The sequence below is a fragment of the Grammomys surdaster genome, unplaced genomic scaffold, assembly GCF_004785775.1.
Source record: "Grammomys surdaster isolate TR1022 unplaced genomic scaffold, NIH_TR_1.0 125889, whole genome shotgun sequence".
In the NCBI taxonomy this organism is placed as follows: Eukaryota; Metazoa; Chordata; class Mammalia; order Rodentia; family Muridae; genus Grammomys; species Grammomys surdaster.
The window spans coordinates 2578436-2598683 of NW_021620714.1; the positions used below are offsets into that span (position 1 = coordinate 2578436).

At 45.3% G+C, this 20248-nt stretch overlaps 1 protein-coding gene across 1 annotated transcript in view; it reads left to right on the forward strand.

Moving 5' to 3' along the window:
- The window catches only part of LOC114608321 (kalirin-like), a 473938-nt gene that overhangs the window by 271888 nt on the left and 181802 nt on the right, over positions 1 to 20248 (forward strand). The window contains exon 10 of the mRNA XM_028752277.1: positions 18153 to 18275. Within this exon, the coding sequence (XP_028608110.1) occupies positions 18153 to 18275 (123 nt within the window). The remainder of the gene's footprint in view (positions 1 to 18152; positions 18276 to 20248) is intronic.

The window sequence follows — 20248 nt, forward strand, 5'->3', positions numbered from 1 at the left end:
AAGGAGACCCATCCAAATCTCCACAGCAGTTTGATGAAGTACACTCCAAATACTTACTGCTTTTCCCTGAGACTTGCCACACTGGATAATATCGAAACCTTTCCCTTTCATAGTTCAACGGTTCTGAAATACTGTTTGCTGTTTTGTTCTCCGTGCTCCCCTTGTGTCTGCAGTAGGTCCTCCTACAGCACTATTGCCTTCTGGGATTCTAGGGAGTAACAAACTTTTCTCAGATAATCTCCTAAGTACCTTTCAGCTTTAGAAAGCCAAGTGGCTGCCAGAGTGGTTAATGGTGTAATGAGCGGTGTAGGTGAGGTGCCTAGCCACTGAGTGCCCATCACTTCCACTGTGCAGGTTTCTTCTGAATGACTGAACCCCTGGTGTAGTCTTCACCCACTGCATCCTGCTGTAAACCAGGCCACATGTCTTGGATGCTCTCTTACTGTCCCCGTTGGCATTTCTGATGCTGTGATACAAGATTAACCAAAAGAACTTGAGGACATAAGGGTTTGTTTCATCTTATGCTCCTGAGTCAGAGTCCCTCACTGAGGGAAGGGAGGGCAGGAACTCAAGGCAGGACCCTGGAGGCAGGAACTGAAGCAGGAACCGTAGAGGAAAACCTCTTACTGGCTTGCTCACCAACTTCCTTATATAACCCAGAGCCACCACTCATCATGGGCTAGGCCTACATGAACAATCAGCTAAAAAAAAATGCCCCACGTACGTGTACACAGGCAAATTGGATGAAGACAACTCTTCAATTGAGAGTCCTTTTCCCATGTGTGTCTAGGATCTTGTCAAGTTGACAAAACCAATGCACTTGTGTGTAGACTTGTTTCAAATGATTTCTGATAACTTCTAATGAGGCAACATTAAGAACTGATATTTGAGAGAAGTCAGGAACTAAGATATAGACTCATGGGGGGGGACCTTATAAGTAAGCAGGTTGTTCAGTGCCCTTGAGAAAGTCAAAGAAGGTCAAATTGAGGTCACACCTACTGGGTTGGATGGGAAGGGGTCTTTGAAAACAATATCTATCCTTGAAGTCACCCAGAGCATAGTGATTGTTTCTAGTGTCCTAGGGGAGGCCATTAATCCTCTTGTCACTTTCTATATCCAAGCCACTTACTGTCTGCTTTGTATTATAATGAGTAATTTGTCTTTTTTATTTATTTTATTACTTTATATTTTGTGCATGAGTGTTTTACCTGCACACATGTCTGTGGTACCATCTGTATCTCTCGAACCCACAGAGTACAGAGGAGAGTGTTGGGTTGCCTGGAGCTGGAGTGGTTACGGATGGTTTTGAGCTATCACATGTGATGGAAATTGAACCTGGGTCCTTTGGAAAAGCAACCAGTGCTCTTTACTGCTGAGCCATCGCCTCTGCAGCACCATGTTTTATTCCTTTGTAAACATAGAGTCAGAAATACTTCCTATCCTATTCAAATGCACATGTATGAATTTTATTTTTCTAGAATTCTGTACAAATAAAGTAACATAGCTTTCGTGTTAATCACTCTGAGAAAAGAAAGATGAATACTACTGGGTGAAGGGCTTCATGGTAGGCCTCAGGCCCCTGGGGAAGGGCTGTGTGCATATGTGTTTTTGCCCTGTTAGCCATATTAGCATTTTAAGCATCCCTAGGATGTCCCATTGCTAGGCCGGGTCTTCACTGCTGTTTCCTGCTCTCTCCCTCCAAGCTATAAATAGTTCTGATCACTCCCTAGAGCCCAAAGCAGACCCCAAAGTGGGGTGACCAGAATCAGGGTATTCAGTTGAAGAGTAATTCCACTAGCTCTCTTTCTGTACAGGACATGGGCCCATTGTCTCTTCTCTTCCCCTGACCTCCAGCCCAGTGTCCTGGAAGCCAGCAGTAGTCTGACTTCACAGTCATTTGTCACAGTGAAGTGCCTTTGTAGTAATCACAATACCAATACATGGTATGTGTTTGACTGTCAGCTTTGAAAGTGTGCTCACACCCACAACCTTAGAGGTTTTCTGGTCCAGCCCTTCCTTTCACATAGAAAATTTTGTACCAGAGCAAAGGCCCACCCAAAGTCACCCAGTCGGTGGTTCATCCCTTGCTCTACTGTTTGCTTCTTATGGTAAGGCATGGTCAGGCATTGGTCTAAGCCCTGCCCTGCAGGTAAGAAAATCCAAGGCACAGTGATGCAGAGAGTTTTGCCTGGGAGAGAAGAGTGGTAGGCAGCACCAAAAAAAATGGCGTTTCTCTCTAAGGCCAGTGCTGTCCCCACCATCACTCTTCCCCTACATATACATGGAGAAGGAGGGGAAGAAAGAGGGAAACATGCATATATGTACTGGCAAATGCTCACACACTCATATGTACTAGCAAATATAACCATACACAGCCTGTCTTTTAGAAAATTCTTGCCGTACAGGAGAGACAGCAACATGTGCCAGCATCCTACAGAGCAGCTCAAGGGCCTGAGGACAAGTGTTACCTTCCATATGCCCTTACCACTGCTGTGGTAAATGCCCAAGCACTGGGCAGGCTGCTGGGGGGCTGTGCCGAGTTTCCATGGGATTCAGTTGTCTCAGCCTTTTTCGTTGGAAAGGAGGTTTCAAAAAGAGAGCTGCCACTTTCCGGGAGGCCAAGAGGGCAAGGTCCTAACTGGGCAGTTTGTAATTTCCTGCTTTCTTTGGAGAAAGGTTCTGGTGCCACTGGTCTCCTCCCCAGACCTAAACCAGCGAAGCTCTCCACCTCTTGTTGACTGGGCTCAGGGCAAGGAAGTGTGTCGCTTCCCCGCCCCTTTGACACAGAACACAGTGTTCTGAATTATTTCCAGCCTGCCGGCCCTGGGAATTTGTACTTACTTCTCATTTCCTCCCCTTGCACATTAGAAACCTTAGATCCTGAAAATAATCCAAGTCATAATGTCCTACTGGCTGTGCATGGAAGTGTGTTTCACCCAAAGCTGTGTCTGTCTCTGTCTCTCTCTCTCTGTCTCTCTCTCTCTCTCCCCTCTGTCTCTCTGCCTCTGCCTCTCTGTCTCTCTCTGTCTCTGTCTCTGTCTCTCTCTCTCCCCTCTGTCTCTCTGTCTCTGTCTCTCTGTCTCTGTCTCTCTGTCTGTCTCTGTCTCTCTTTCCCTCTGTCTCTCTGTCTCTGTCTCTCTCTCTCCCATCTGTCTCTCTGTCTCTCTGTCTCTGTCTCTCTGTTTCTCTCTCTGTCTCTCTGTTTCTCTGTCTCTCTCTTTCTCTCTCCCTCTTTCCCTCTCTCTCTCTCTCTCTCTCTCTCTCTCTCTCTCTCTCTCTCTCTCTCTTTCTCTCTCTCTCTGTCTCTCTCCCCTTTTTCCTTTCTCTTGTATTTCAGCTCCAACTTGTATCTGGGCAGAGACATTCTTTGGGGGATTGTGGGTGAACAACATGGAGGGGGGTGTGAGGAGTGTTCAGGGTCTGGGGGTCTTTGACTCACAGCTGTGGTCCTGTCACAGGGTTGGAGGGCATAAATCCCACAAGTGCTATGTATAAAATCTATCTGTGCAGCCTCTGCTCATGAATGGATCCCAGAAAAGGAAATCCAACCAAAGGTAGGGTATCTGTCCAGAGCAGGCACAGAATAGCACCTCAGAAACATTAGCTAACTAATTTATAAATAGTCACTGAGTGCTGGCCACACGCTGTGCACCTTGCTGTCTTCTGAGTAGCATTGGATGGGAACATAGATGCAGTTCTTCATACCTTATAAGAAAGAGATGGCTTTGATTCTCAGGTGAGTCAAGATACGAAGGTGCTTGTTCTTACTGAGGTAGAGTAGATTAGGAGGTAAGTGTATATAGGAGAGAGAGTAGGTGGTGGTCTAACAGAGAAAGAAAGCATGGTAGGTCTGTTATTAGAAGTGGAGGAATGGCTAGGGTACTCTCTTCCTTTGTCTGAAGATAGAATCTTGTTGTGTAGCCCAGGTTAGCTTCAGACTCAGGGTCCTCCAGCCCCTGCCTCTTGAGAGTTAGATTACAGGCATGAGCTATCAGTGTGTGTTTGAGTTCCCTTTTGGAAGAGCCAGGAACTCTCTAGCATAATTTATAAACTACAGCAAGATGTGTCTGTTTAGGGTATGGAGCTTCTTCAAGCTTTCTTCCCAGTGGATTATACTATCCACTCCCTTCTTTTTCTTTATTGTGATCCTCACCACCTACTTCTTTCTTTCCTATTTCCCATCCTGGCAGGTGCATGTCCTTAGCACAGCCCTTCCCCACAGAGAGTACAGGCCACAGAAGCCAGCCAAGGCTTCTAGAGACAGCACTAAGTTTGGAATCAGGGAAGCCTAGGTTTGAATCCCAGCTTGGCCATTCACTGTGTGCCTGCAGCTGGGTTCCAGTGTCTTTATCTGTAAAATATTGATCTTAATACATGCCTTGGGATTATTGTGTGAATAAAGGAAAGTGTGCATCTCGTGTGCATGGAGCCTAGTAGACTTACAGAGGCAGGCCTAACATGGCCTATGAAGATGATATAAAGATGGGATCCAGAAAAAGATGATGGATGGATGGATGGATGGATGGATGGATGGATGGGCAGGCTTTTCTTATGGGGCATATCAGGTAGATAGAGATTATAGATTTATCCATAAGAATACTAGAGTAGACTATGGATAGCATAGTGGACTCTGGACAACAGAACATAAGGCTAGTTAGGGACCAGGTGAATGGAAGAACTAAGAAGGGATTCTTGAAAAGGAGCTGGCCAACGTCTATCAGACCCAAGGTCTCATGCTGGCAGAGGGGAAGGAAGCGGAGGCTTCTGACCATGACCTTAGACCATTGTTGTTGAAGATTAGCTGATTTATTAGTATCGAGCCACATGCTAGAGATGGCTAACAGGAAGATCCACTACACCCTCTCATGCTGATGAAGAGGCACCAAATCTCCAGGTGCCTATTGTTGCTATGGGAACTTAGATAGGGACCTGTTTAGCTCAGCTTGGGTTTCAGGAAAGGAGATTGTGTGAACATGAGTTCAGCAACTCCAAAGGCTGTGTTCCGGCAATATCTGTGGCCCAGTGCTGCTGGAGCTGAGGATCCACAGGAAGGAAGGCAAGAGGCAGCTGGCAGCAGATAGTGCCTATTTCTCAGATTGTGGCAGAGGGCCAGCAATCTACTGCAGTGATTCTAAAAGCTGCTTCCCACAACTGGCTTAGGTCCTATCAGGGCCACCTGAGAATCCTGAAGGTTCCGCATCAGGTCCAGTCTTTCCTCAGATGGAGCTCTTTTCAGCTTCCTTTACTAACCTGTATTCTCCCAGACTCTGGTGAGCGTTCCCAGGGTTAAGGATACCATAGCTTCACAGCTTTGAGACCTAGTCCATACCCACAGCGACACAACCACAATTGTAAGAAGGAAAGGAGTTGAGCCCAGAGTCCACCTCCTGAAACTTCCATCCAGTGGTCCCAGCCCTGTCCCTGCTATGCACCAGAACCAGTCTCCTCCTGCTCTCTTAGTCCTTTAGTGACTGGGTAGGTTCTCGTAATCCTTTCCCATCTTCTTTGCTCCATACAGAGTCCCTTAAGTTATTTCAGTCTGTATTCACTGATGTGAGTCTTGGCTTTCAATATGGCCTTCCTGTGACCAGCTTTTCAGATAGAAGAGGAGGGAGGAGTCTGCAACCCTTGACCCTGTTTACACAGGCAAGGAAAAGATTTTGTCTGCAGTGGTGACAGGTGAAGTTGCTTCCACATTCAACCTGGAAACCCTGGGCCCTACCCATCTAGAGAAGGGAGATGCATTACTCAGAGAGCCTCAGACACAAACACAGGAGGCTGTCTTCCCACGTATCATCGTAGGGATGAACTTCCAGTTTGAGAGTGTTGGGTTAGCTGTTTCTGGTGCCCAGGTCAGTGATGGTCTCCATTCCTCAAGGAGAAACCCAGCTCGGGCATGTATCGTTCCAACCTCATCTCTGGGTCCCATTGATCTTCTCAAGCACAGCTGAAGTTGCATCACTTTGTCATGGAAAGAGTTAAAAACCACCCCCACCTGAGATAAGGCATCTTAACTCCGTGGAAAACTACCTGTAGTTAGAATCCCAAGATAGCGTCTTCCTTCATGGTCCTGTTTCATGTTCCTCAAGAAATCGCAGTGTGGTGGTCTCTTTTGCTAACTCTCAGACCTGCCTCAGTAAACCCTTTTTCCAACAGCGTCCTGGTGTGTGAGGTAAGAGGGAGGAAAAGAGAGAGGGAGGGGTAATAAACTTTCCTGGTAGAGAGGGAAAGGGGCTGGTTTCTACATGCTGACCAGGTTGGTCCCATCACAAGGTATTTGTGCCACCTGCAAGCTCCCTGGAAGGCTGACTTTATCATAAGGCATCAAGAGAAGGTACAAGCTCCCCATTGGCCCTGCCTGTTGTACTGTCCGGCTTTCAGACTATGAGCTCACAGGCCTCATTTCTGAGTTACACTGCAATGCCTGCAGGTCACAGCCAGCTTCTTGATGACTCTGGCTTCCCAGGAGGCACATTCTGCCCTCCTTTGGCTGTCTGTCAGAATCAAACATTTTGAACACTGACTCTGAGCTGGCACAAGAGCACCACCTACTGCTGAGCAGTCTGAGGGCTTCTCTCTAAGGTCCTTGCTGCTTGGAACTGGAGTTGTAGAGAGTTTCATTTCACAGCAGAGAGTGTGTAGCTGAACTGGCGTGGTCGTCTAGGGAACCCAGTCGGGGCAGGTGGAGTGACAGAGAGGATGTGAGAGGCAATCCTGGTGACAAGGGAAAGAAGCAAGTCCAAGAGATGAGGCTGTGCTGGAGGGAAAGGAAGGGAATGCCAAGGCCGTGAGCTGGATGGCGGCCAGGGAGGGGTGAGAACACAATCGGAAGTATTTTGGAGGAAGGTATTTTTGAAGTATTTTGAAGTATTTTAGATAGTCAGATGAAATGTAAAGTGTAATGTCTTCCAAGGCACAGAAGAATAGAAGAGGTGAAGATTTCTAAAGCATGAATGTGCATCGTGGGGTCCTTGTGTTCTGCCCTACCCTCTAGGACAGCAGACTCTCTCTAAACCTTCCACATGGGAGTTCACTTTAGTCCCGTGAGAAGTGGTGGGCTCCCCTCTGCTCAGGAAGTTGCTTCTCAGCTCAGCACAGTAAGCTTTGTCCATGGATGTCTGGAAGCCATGCACCTCCTCACACAAGTACCTGCCCCTTGCCCCCTGTGTGTTCCTTCCAGAACTCAAACCTGCTGAGGTTTAAGGGAAGAGGGACAGGGGTCTGGCCCTCTTCCTCGGATCTTCAAGGTTAAGTCTACCTAGCCTACATCCCTTCAGCATAGCATCCATCTCTCTAGAGCAGGGATCCCAGAAGGCAGGCTGCCTCCTGCTCAGCTCCATGGAGTCTTGTTCCCAGATGTGTGAATGATTGGCACATCTGATTTTAGGATTCGTAGGAGGACTGGATGAGAACATCAACCAGACACTCCATTTTCACAGTAAAGATAATAGCTCCCATTTACTGAGTATATCCTGTGTGCCAGGAACGCCATTAGTTCATCTAAATTAACCTGCCAAGGGGCCAGATCTCGGTGGATGCCTAAATTTAGTTCTGGGATAAAGTCAGGCACTATTTTCTCAGCTTCTTAAATAGGATTTGACCTCTTCAGTTCTACATTTTGGGAAGTGAGGGTAGTGCATTCCCTTACTCTATTCCTGAAAATATTTTATCAGTGTTTGTGGTTTAAATGGAAAGAATTTGGCCACTCAGAGTCAATAACCCGGGGCTGCCTGGGCTGCCTCCTGGCTTGGCTGGTTCTGCTTCTCATCTGCTTGACTTGCTGGCTGCTGGGTGACCATTCCATTCTCTCAGGAGGGCAGAGCCTTGCAGTGCTCCAGGGGATCCAGTACATCGGGGCACACAGGTTAGAAATGAAATGCAAAACAACAACAACAACAAAAATGCTGTTTGCTGCCTGAAAATATTTATATGAGCAAAAGAATAGGGAAAGGCTTTATCCTAGCCCCTAGGGTGAGAGAACAGAAGTGGGAGAAAAAGGCCTTTTGAGGCTGGGTAGAAGCATGTGCCCCTCCAGACAGAGCTGGGCTGCATGCAGTGCAGCTGTCAAGAACAGGGTGTGACTTTAGCATGAGGGTTTGCAGCCTGGGTTTCTCGGCTTACTCTGTCTGAGCCAAGGGAGTGGGAAGGAAGGAGCTGGCATGCATTTGGAGTCTGCTGTGCGTCACACTGCGTCCGGCTCCTTGTGCACATCATCATCTTTATCTGCTTTGCCCCAGACATTTCAGAGTTTCTGAAAAGGAAGTGGGGAGGGGAAGGAGTGGGGGGAAGTGGAGGCAGAGACTGAGTTGGTGAGAAGTCTAAACCACATTAATTCCTTTTGTATTTAAGGTTGGGATTAGTTCCCGCTTGCTGGTGATGTCCTAGCACCTTGCGTTGCAAAATTGCCCACTGAGGACCTTGCTTTAACTTTCTGGGCCTTTGTTCAGGTGATCATGATAGGCTCTCATTTCTTTTAGAGCCAGAAGAAATTAGAATCCCAGGAGATGTGAAGGATGCGTTTTTCTTCCTTCAGTGTTCATGGCATACCTGCACGGGAGACAGGCTGGAGATGTGGCTCATGGGTAGAGAGCTTGCCTAGTTTGTTTAGTCCCCTGCCACCATAACAGGACCATTGCTGTCAAGCTCCTGTCTCACTGTCTCATAGTCTGGAAAATACCAGTGGGCAAGAGCTGAGGGAAGCAGGAGACTTTCAGTGTGTACCCTTCTCTCAAGACTCGTCAGTCCATGCTGTTTGTTGATGGTGGGGCTGAGTCTAATAGGAACTCCCTTATTGCTGACACACTACAGTCTACATAAATTGTTAAATAAAGATGCAAGCCCATCAAAATCTCTCCTTCTGACTAAAGGAAGGGCAGGGCTGAGGAAGCTATAGATTTTAAGAAAACTTTTCAGATGGTTCTTAATTAAGGCTATTTGATGAACTATTAAGGCAGACACTAAAGAACTTTAGGTAAAACATTTGTCAGGAGTGACTTCTCTAGTCAAAGTGGACATTAGGAGAAACTGAGTTTCGATTTATAAGGAAGGTAGTAGTCTGAAGATTTGGGAGGGAAAGATGCAGGAAACAGTGTAGAAGGAGGGCACACATGGTACTGTATGTGTATGTGCATGACAGTGAATACACTAACTGGGGTGTATGTTTGCTGTGGAAGTATTATGCAGTGACGGGCGGTGCAGGTGTGTAGGAACGTCCTGCGTAGAGCAGTGTTTGCAGAATAAACTTGGTCCAGGCAAGTGACTTGTCATGAGAAACAGAACGGAGTCAGAGAGATCAATGGGATGGTAATTGCAATGGTCCAGGTAGGAAAAGCTGGGGTTAGAATAGCAGGAGCATTGGAAATAAAAGGCCTGGAATGGAAAGTGGAGAGGAGGTGCTAACATGATAGAAAGGATATGGCAGTTTGGCAAGTGTGCAGGACATCAGGGGACATTTCTGCTGTATCCACAGGTGCCATGTATTCATAGAGAATCCACACATATCCCATTATTTCTGCTATACTTAGAAGATATCATAATAGTGGTTTAAATGCATTATTTTGGCATCAGACAAAGCTAGATCTGAGTTTTTAGTGTCCTAGCTTGACCATGTGACCTTCTCTCTGAATCTGTTCCTTCACTTAGAAAGAGGACTGCTGCTGGCAGTTGTCACCTCCTTGAGCTGTTATAGGGATTGAGATCATGTATATAAATCCCACTGTTTGGCTCTGGTCACATAGTTTGTCAGTTATCCGAGAAGTTACAGATAGAGGGCATCCTGGAACAGGAAATTGCATGGGATGTCAGGTCAGAATGACATTAGATTCTAAATTGATCTTCATGACTTCTAAGCTGTGTGATCTTAGGCAATTTACTGCACTTCTTCCTACATCACCTCAGACCTATGGGAAGTTGATCCAGGAACCCCTGAGGATACCGGAATCTGAGGATGTTCAAATTCCTTGTGACAAATGACATTATATTGATATATAATCTTCCAGGATACTTTAAGTTGTCTGTAGATTCCTTAGGATACCTAACACAGTGAAGATGCCATATATATAAATGTGTGTGTGTGAGTGTGTGTGTGTGTGTAATCACAGTTAATAAGTCCCCAGATTCAAAATCCTCAGATATGAAGAACTGACAGTTCTAAGTTCTTACACAGTGAGTTAAAACACAACTTCCAGTGCCTTTTGTGACAATATTAACATGAGGATTGTTAGAGACAAATCATGCAAGTCCAGTCTTTACACTGTCATAGTAAAGGTTTGAGTGACACAACAGAGAGCCAAGAGAGAGCAGCCAGGGAAGTGGAAGGCAATGTGGAGATGTCCGTGGATGTGGCGAGCTTTCAAAATTAGGATGTTTCTGCCATTTCCAGCATGCTGAAGCTTAGGTATAAAACATGATAAAAGAAAGTTCAAGTATAAGAAAACCCTGGTTTCCACAAAATCATCTGCTATTGGGTGCCAGGAAAGAAGGGGGCTAGACAGATCTGCAGGCAGATGGCCTGCAGCTAAAGAGCATCTGGCTAAGAGGGCCAGCCAGGTAGTGTCAGGAAAACATAAAACAAAACCACATCCATTCTCCATGAAACTAAACTGACAATACAGACTTGGGAAGTAGGGGGCACCTGACTTTCTTCTTGTGGGTACAGACACAAGCAAGCAGTAAGCAGACCCCATTACAAGAACTCATGGAGGAAACAGACAGAGGAAAGACCAGAGCAGCAGAGGCAAAGTACAGGTCTGAGAGCTTGGGAGAAGGAAACACAGGCTGAGACTCTGTTTGCTGGAAACTCCAGCACCAAAATTAGAGCAGCAACATGAACTGAACCTCTGGATTATGAACCTCTGGATTCTATGACTTAGGTATGCATCTCTAGATCCATGAATTAAATCCTTTGAGCCTTAGTCTTCAATTCTGTAAAATGGTTATGATGATACTGGAGATTAATGATGGGGAGATAATTAAGCTATCAGTGGGAGGATTAAGTAGGTTAGTATGTATAAAATACTTAGGACAATATTCAGCATGCAGAGTGCTCAAAAAGTAGTAACTGTTGGCATCAGTTTTGCTGCCATTAGTGTTATTACTGTTATGTGGGAAATCTGAATGTGAGAACAAGGGATGGAGAAGCAAAAGATAAGGAGAAAGTACAGCGCCATCATCAACATGTTCTGGCTTTGACAATGCAGGTTGATACCTGCAGGGAGTCTGAGTCTTTTCTAAACTTTCAGACTTACAAATTAAGGGGCAGTGTTTGTCACTGATCTACTGAGAATGATATGAGAAGTGTAGCTTGCCACCAGGCAGTCCTTTCAGAAGCCCAGCCCAGCCACGCAGCCCAAGTACGAGGAGATAGCATCTACCTTGACAACTGTAAGCACAAGAATGCTTACAAACTCAGTGCCCCAGGGGAAGCTGTACATCTTGTAACGCTTGACACAGCTGACAAGGTCCCTGCAAAGAACAATGTTTCCTTGCAAAAGTCACCACATTCAAGGAAGCCAGAGGTTTGGTGACCACATTAATACACATGTAGGATTTTTGTAGTTACTCCCAATCCTGGTGCAGCTTTCCAGTCAGGGAGCGTCTTGATATTATGCCAAGATTCAATAACATGCTGGTGTGAAGCATCTTTATTTGTTGCCATGGAAACAGGATCTTGACGCTAACTGGAGGTTAGATTACTATGCAGAAGAAGGAGAGTGTTTTTCTCACAGTGGACATTTGTGTGTGTTACAGAGAAACTAGGACTGTTTAAGTTGTGAACAGCAGTTGGACCTGGGTGTTAAGGTTTGAGGAATTTAGGTGGAAGGTGAAGAAAGTGTACTATGGGGTCAATAGTGTGTCTACAGACACAACCTGAATGGTGACACTGGCATCCTAGCTAATTAATGAGCAAACTGAGATGGTGCCTCCTAGTTAGTCAGTAGGGCTCTCCTCCCAGGAGCAAACAGGGCTTCTGACAACAGGAAAAGCAGCTTCCTTTAAGAAATACATAAACATCTGTAGGCAGACATGCCACCAACAGAACAGAAAACAGGCACAGCTAAGGACACCTCTCCTTTAATAGACGTTTATCTCCACGACAGCCTGTCAGGCTGTGTCTCTTTCTCCATTAAGATCAGTGTAATGGTGGTCTCTTCAGACTCCCACCCCCTCTCTCTCACACACACAGTCTGATGGACTGAATAAATGAGTCAGTACAGGAGAGGTGACTGGCTACAGTAGGAGCTCTTGAAACCTAGAAACTAGGTCCATATTTTGGGGTCCTTAATATTCTCTCTTCCCTGTTTGCTTCCCTCTCTTTCCCCTCCTCCTCCTCTTTAGGAAATCAGGAAGTTTAATCCTAGGAGGGTAGATAATTGAGAACCAGGGTTGAAGGGTGGACTGTATGTTGCTCTGTTTGTACAAGAACATGTGGCCCAGGGCAGCCAGAGTTTCTGTGAAAGCAGAATTGTGAAGTCAGGAGATTTGCTTGGTTCCCAGGTACACGTGTGTGTATGTGTGAGTGAGTGTGTGTGTATGTCTGTAGGGCCTCTCATCTTCTGTCTGAGATCCCTCTGCCAATTTTAGAATCACATCCATGACTTGTGCTCAGAAAACACCTATTGAGCTATTTCTATATCCAGGGTAAACTAATTCCAAAAGGGATTATAGGGAAAAATAGCTTTTTAATAGGCATCTCTCTTGAGTGGAGGAGTGGTGGGGGAAACCTATTACAAACCAAAGGGAATTAGTCTCTAGTAGTGGCCAAAAGGATGGGGAAGAGGAAGTGTGGATGCTTCCTTGCTAAGGAGGCAGATGAGGACCAAGGTCTTGCTTTACTACACTATCTCTGTGGTCAGGCCATCCAAGGCAGTTGGAAGGCATCAGAGTTCCAAGGAATAGTGATGGAGGGGCTCTGAGTCTTTTGTAGGCAGACACACCCACACCCACACTCACACCCACAGGGTCCCTGCGTGAGGGAAGGCTGGTGCCTCTGGACAGTCCTCTAAAGGGGCCTGTGGTTGTTCTAGTAGTGTGACCCAGGTGAGTGGGTTGTGGTATTTTGTGCACATATGAACTGCAGGTGTGAGTGAGTCCCACTAGCCCATGTAACTTTCAGCTTTACATCCATACCTTTTACTTGCTGTTTTGCTTTAAGTGGGAATAGGCTAGAATATACTCATGATACAGATTAAAAAGCCATATGTGTACAGGCTTCAACAAAGCCCTTTCTAGCCCCTCTTTTTATTTGAGTGCCCCTGGTAGCCTAAGATTTAAAAATTATAAATTAATATTCCTGTTTTACAGATAAAAACTGAGGTTCAGAACCATGATACAACTCGGCAGAGCTCACTCAGCAGCCTGTCATGAGTTGTATTTTTCTGCTCTTGTACTCTAACACAAGGTTTTATTTTATACTTGGCTGGAGACCTCGTTTCCCTGGGCCTAACAAGATTTACCTGCAGGAGGTTGTTGAAGCTCGCAGGGCACAGCTCTTATGGATGGAGCGCTGCAGGGGCACAGAGCACATTCCTGTATGGACTAGGATGTGTGTATCCAGCCAAAGGAAACCCACTGATTATTTTTTGTCTATTTTCTTAATCAGCTCATCAAGGCTAAGCGTGAGTATCTTATTTGCAATGTAATCTATAATTAGAGAGTGTACAACACCAACAATAGTCAGGTGGTTTAGATGATGTCAGTTGCTTTTGCTAAATGCAGGAAAATAAACACAAGATTTTTACTTAATATCCCTGATCTATGAAATAGTTATGCTTCATTAAAAACAGAACAGAGCAATAATAACCGTTTAGCTACCCCATCTTTTAAAAAGTGAAAGTCTTGTGTTTATTTTCCTAATTTGCATTTAAATAGATTCCTTTAATGTTGACTATTTATGAAGAACCAGATTTGTGTATTTGTAACTTAAGTTAGCTAGCATAAAGAATTACTTAGCTTAGTTACAACAAAACAGAAAAAGAAGCCTCAAGTAGCTTACGTATAACATCTTTCTTAATACTACAGAAAAAACTATGTTCTGCTCAGCCAGAGATATAATCTCATTATTTAGACATGACCATCCTCTGGAAGGACTTTTGTTACTGTTATATGAGACTTTGTTGAAGGTAACATTTGTAGTTTCTCAAAAAGTGGGGACAGGAACATAAACAACCCAAAGCTACTGTAGCTGTATTTTCTTCTGCTCTATTCCTCTTTTACATCTTAGGTCGCTCCAGCTCAGTGATCTTCCAGATAGCCAAATTCAAATGGATCAAATTATAAATGGTCTTGGTTTGAGTTTAGGACTGTTCAGAAATGTTTTTCTTCTCTGGGCACTAACAGTCCTAGACTATGGCCAACTGTCATCCTCTTTCTTCTCCTTCCCTCCCTTCCCATCTCCCTCCTTCCTTAATTCCTTTCAGCATTTATTGAGAGAACTACTGTTCAAGCAACTATTCCCGGGCACCTGTAACCCTTCCCGGTGGTGTAGCCAGAGAGGTGGTAGCCAAGTATGGGCAAACTAGTGGCCTCAAGCTCCTCTCCTTGACTGGGGCATCATGGCATTTGCAACTTCTCAGAGCCTGGCTGATAGTCACTCGGTAAATGTAGCACAGGGTAGAATAATGATTTCTAGAATTTGGGCTTCATTTCTATGAGTATGCTCTATTGTTGCCTGATGGTAATAGCCATGTGACACTGTTTGAGGTCACAATAAGAGGATGCATGCAATTGGACATTTGATCGTGAACTTGGAAGCACCTGAGAAATGTCGTGGCAGCGACTAAGGAGCCGGTCTTCTCTGGCTATAAAACAAGGCCAGTTTTCTTGCTACATTCCTTAACTCAATCACTAGAAATAGGAACTATGGCAACAAATATACCTTCTTAAGTCAGAAGACTGCATGAAACTAATTTTTGTTTTGAATAGAAAAAGTATGTTTTTATGGGTTTCAAGATGTGCCATTTGTAAGCTAGAATGCTTACCTCCATTCTAGGGAATACTAACCCTTGCAAATATGTAATGTATTATAGATCGGAATATATGACATAATGTATTATTTAATAATATTTATATATTAATATTATTATTATTAAAATTAAATTAATTAAATTATAATTATTGTTAAGATATTATTATAATAATATTTTAATGTAATTAAAATATAGTAAATATAAATATTTTGATCACAAACTTTAAAATGTTTAGAAAGAACATGTATTTGCATGAGATCATCTAGTGCCCAGACCAGGCCTTTTCTGTCTTCCTGGGACATGTGTTACTTCTTAGAAGGAGCTTCCCCAGAACACGGTAGACTTTATCAGGGTGCCTTACTACCAGGAAGCCGTCCATCAGCAGACCATGAACTTGGGAACGTCATGGGTGCCAGTGTCAGTCTGTGAGGAGCTGATCCAGCAGGGCACATGCATAGCTGCTGTAGCAATCTCTGTCTTACCTCTTATAAGTTACATTGCTTTCTACCTCCCTTGGCCTGTGTGGCCTCTCTCTGCAGCCCAGCAAGGACCTGGTGCCCAGCAACCTAATCATTGTGGTGCTGCACACACCTCTGCCTGTTGTGTACATCTAAATAGTTATTCAACAGAAAGTACAAGGTCACTGCTGGGCCACTGAGATAGCCAAGGGCGAACACTGTCATCAGAAGTTCCAAGAGCTCCCGGCATTTCAGGTTTTCATTAACTTTATTGATTCTTTTGTAAGGAAGGAAGGAGGAGGAGAAATTATTTTGAAATGAGGTTTGAAGGAAAAAATTTTAAGGTAAAAAATTACAGAATGAGAATCCTCTCAACTCCAGCACTTTTCTTCTTTTCCCTTTCATTCTTAGTGGTAACTAGGGATTGAGGGGCCCTAGCCAACTGCCTGCAGTGTGGGGCTGGCTAAGGCTGAAAGGCTCAGAATGCTGTACTCAACACAGATATCTGCTCAGCCTGCTCAGGAGCCTGCAGCCTGAAATAAACCCTCTGCTACTTGAGTAGCTCCGGTGGGAGAGTCTCCAGACTGTAAGCTAATGTTCTTATGCTCAGGCATGAGTTGTTATAGCCCTGATGTCTCTCCATAGGCCCCCAGCCACATGACTCTAGCTGCCCATAGGCCATGCCTGACTTAAATTCCCCTATGCCTCTCAAATGCAGGGCTATTTCTTCACACCCTCAGTTTCTTATCCTCATCCCTCAGCAGTCCCCAGAGTGGTACTTGGGGTGCTGTGGCTGATCTCCCAGCTCTCTCTCACCCTCTCTTCTCCAAGTGATAATGAGCCCTTGGGAGGTCCTGACCAAAGGGGATTCTCAAACCTTCCTGCTTCTCTAACTCTTCTGTTGCTCCAGGCCCTCACCTATACCTGGGTTGGTGTGCCACCTCTCCCCAATATGTCCCCTGGCTCTCCTAGTCCACACTCTAAATTGTCACAGCTCAATCACACTTTACAGGACCTCCCCCACACCTCACTCACCTGCCTCCTCAGCTGCAAGTTGTCAAGCCAGGCACAGTAAGCAACACTGAGTTGCTTTCAGTGCCTGTGACATATCGGGCTATCCCAGTCTCCACCCTGTGTCACCATTCTCTTTGTCTGATCACTCAGCCTGCTGGCCTTCAGCTTTCTGGTTCCTCTCGAAGTCAAGGCTTAACATAGGAAACCATTTTCTGTGGAGTGTGGTGTTCTTTTTTCCTGTTAGCAGCTCATAATGGACTCCCAACATATTCATACATCTTTAGAGTTGTGATTTAAGTTGGACACACACAACACACCACACACACCATACACACATACATTCACACACAGCAAACATATACACACACACTATGTGTGTGTGTGTGTGTGTATAATACCTACATACAGACACATACATACACACACAAGAAACAATAATAATTATAGAAGAAGTTCATGAATTTGAAAGAGGATATGTTGGGGGACAGGGAAGGAGTTAGAGGGAAGAGAGGCATGTTAATGATGAAGAAGTGCTATACTCAGTATGAAATTCTCTAAACAAAGAAACAAACAAACAAACAGAATCTGATCCACACCAGCTTCTATACTTTATAAAAGCCACCTAATTTCAAGAACCACCTTTTCAACATTTTTGATCCTCGGTCACCTTGGGCATGGCAGGTATCTCATACATACTAGTTGAACTTAACTAGAAAAGCAAGCTTATTTTTCTGTGTAAGGAGAGGAGCTAGCACCGGAAAGCTAGTACAGCCTTCATACCCTGTCTCAGCTCATCACCATGGTCCTCTCATCACCATGGGAGTGTCTACAGTGCTCCCACCACACACACACACACACACGCACACACACAGGCGCACACACACAGGCGCACACACATGTACACACACACTCCTAAGCTGTCGAATTTTGCTGTTCTGGACAGCGAACTACAAACCCTAACTTAAAGTAGACTGAGCAATAGAGGGGAATTCTCGCCTCAGGTCCAGAGGCAAGATGGAACCCAGCTCAGTCAGGGCTCCGGCCTTTTGCTGCAGCCACCTTGACTCCACCCTTTCCTTTCCATTGGCATCTAGCAGCTGGCTACAGCAGGGCAAGATCTGTGACACACAAGACAGCGTCGAAGGAAGAGACACTGCGCCTAAAGAACTGTTTCCAAGCACTTTCTAACACACTTCATTTTTTTATTGCATTGGTTGCAACACGTTCTCATTTCCAAGACAGACTGAATGCTTAGGAAGGAGCGTGCACTGCTTCCTAAAGAGCTAGGAGCTTCCTGGCATTGTGGCTCTGGTGAGACTCTTTCTGTGTGGGGACTTCTGGAGAAGACATAGCTACCTGAGTGAGGGGGCTAGGATTCCCACTTTCTCTCTCATTGTCTGTCTGTGAAGCATTCTAAAGACTTTACAAAGAGTCAGTTTGGATAATTAACACCACCATCCCATCTTAATACTCATCCTCCTGGTCTCTTTTCCCTAGGCTCTGTAGAGAAAAGGAAGCTTCCTGTAAATTTTTAGGCTAAAGAAATGAGGATTCTCCTGTAATATCAGACTGCAGCCCACCCTGACTCCAGGGGGATGGCAGCTTCTCCCTGGGAAACAGCTGGAGGGCTTTATTCTTCTCTGTAACTTTGAATGTTTTGTCCTGCTTGACCTATGACCTTTCTCACCACTCCATCCCTTCTTCTCCCTTCTAGATGTTCGACTGGATAAGCCACAACAAGGAGTTATTTCTTCAGAGCCACACAGAGATCGGAGTCAGCTACCAGCATGCACTAGACCTCCAGACACAGCACAACCACTTTGCCATGAACTCCATGGTGAGTAGAGAGGTCGTTCTCAACATGCCTCTGGGACAGGACAAGAAGGGGCTGGGACAAAGAAGGAGGAGGAGCCGATGAATTAGAATAGGGAGCACTGGCCCTGCAGATCCTTTACCACTCCATTTTCCAATATGGGGACCTGTGCAGGGCACCGGGCCAATCAGCTGTTCCTACAGCAGATCTCCACTCCACTTCACACTGTGAAAGGAATGTGCTTGGGGGTTGTAGGAGGCATTAGCTCAGACGAGACTAAAAGGCCAGAGAGTCACCAGTTCCACTCCACTGACTTCACTGACATTTTTTTGGTCCCCATCATGTGTGAGTCACTGAGCAGGGATAGAGAAGGGCTTAAAGCTGTGTTGTATTGGGAAGTGTTGAGTGACTTGTGGCTGCTCATATTGAGATGGAGAACCCTGTGAGACACATGATTGCTGCCTTCAAATATTTGAGTGCTGATTTGGAGAGAAGGGAGAAGAGTTGTTTTATGTTGTTCTAGAAGGCAGAAGTTTCCAGAGGATGGCAGCCTGTGGAGTCAGCAGTGTGGCTTACAGGGCGGGATGGGACATAGGAGTGAACCTGCATGATGGGAGTGTTCAAGTGGGCTTGAAGGAAGAGCAGACCATTTACTCTCAACGTGGCCACAAGGAATTTACCACAATGTTTTAGCTCCTTCATCTGTGAAATAGAAATCATAACTATCTTGGGATAGCTTGCTTGGGGAATCAACAAGTTAGTTGTAAAGACGTTGGAACTGTGTCTCACCCATGGTAAGTCATCAGTAAATGCAGATGTTACGATAGACCTGGAAGTCTGGAGTGAATGACATGTGATCCCTCAGAAACCCAGCTTTGGGGATGCTAATGCTTTTTTGTGTCAATGCCCCAAGGCTTCCTTTTGAAATCTTCTCTGTCCTTAAACCTTCTTACATTCCAAACACATGGAGCCTAAGAATGAATCCCCAAAAGATACCCTTTTTTAAGTTCTTCCTTCTGGCTCTGTTGGTCCAAAGACACAGCTCTATCATTTTCCCTGAAAAACCAAAGGGTTAACTTATCCTTTGCAGCTTTGCCTCTGGGAGTGGGAAACACAAACCTGGAAGATGGCACGGGCCAGTAAGGAAGAAAATTTCATGATCAACAAATCAATAAAATTGTTTTAAATGTGCTTAGTACTGGACCTAACAGGCTGAAGAAGAAATGGTTCCATCCTTTAGTGGTTCATTGTCTGCCTACAGAGCTGGAACTCAGTCGCAGTGTAGTTTGATACGTGCATTGCCAGATATGCTGTTAGCTTAGGGCACTGAAATCTAAGTGACTGAAAGCTAGTGCAAAGTAGGCTCGTCACAGGCACCAGTGACAGAGTCAGGAGCAGCCATCTCAGATGCTGCCAGACATTGGCCAAAGTATGGAATCAAACATAGCTGACTCTGAGAAGTGACATGGCCAGTGGCCAGTTTTCATGCATATTTCAATGGCCAATATCAACCTCAGTATCCATCTCTAACTTCCAGGACACGGGGCCATGTTGTCTCCAAGAGGGTACGCTGGTTGTAAACAGCCGTAATAACAAGCATAGGGAGCCACCAAAGGCTGTTAGGTAGAGATGGACACTGTGAGGTTTGCACAGGAAGATGATTGACTGCAGAAAACAAGACTGCAAAGCCAGGTAGGAAAACCAACATGATCCTGCGATGACGTTGGGCTGCCACCCAGTCTTGTGTCCTCATCTAAATGTAAAGACTTCTTCCCTCCCAACTACAGTTATTTCTTATCCCAGACTCAGTCCCACAGGAACAGAGTGATTGATCACAGGTGATTAGACTGTGAAGTCAAATCTAGTCAAGTTTGATTATCTGTGTGCCCTTGTGGATTTCCCCTTAAGACGTTCTCACATTCTGTGTCAGAATTTTCACATCACCCAAATGCCTGGCCTGAAGGCAGTCAGACTCATTTTAATAAGCAGCAAAGACA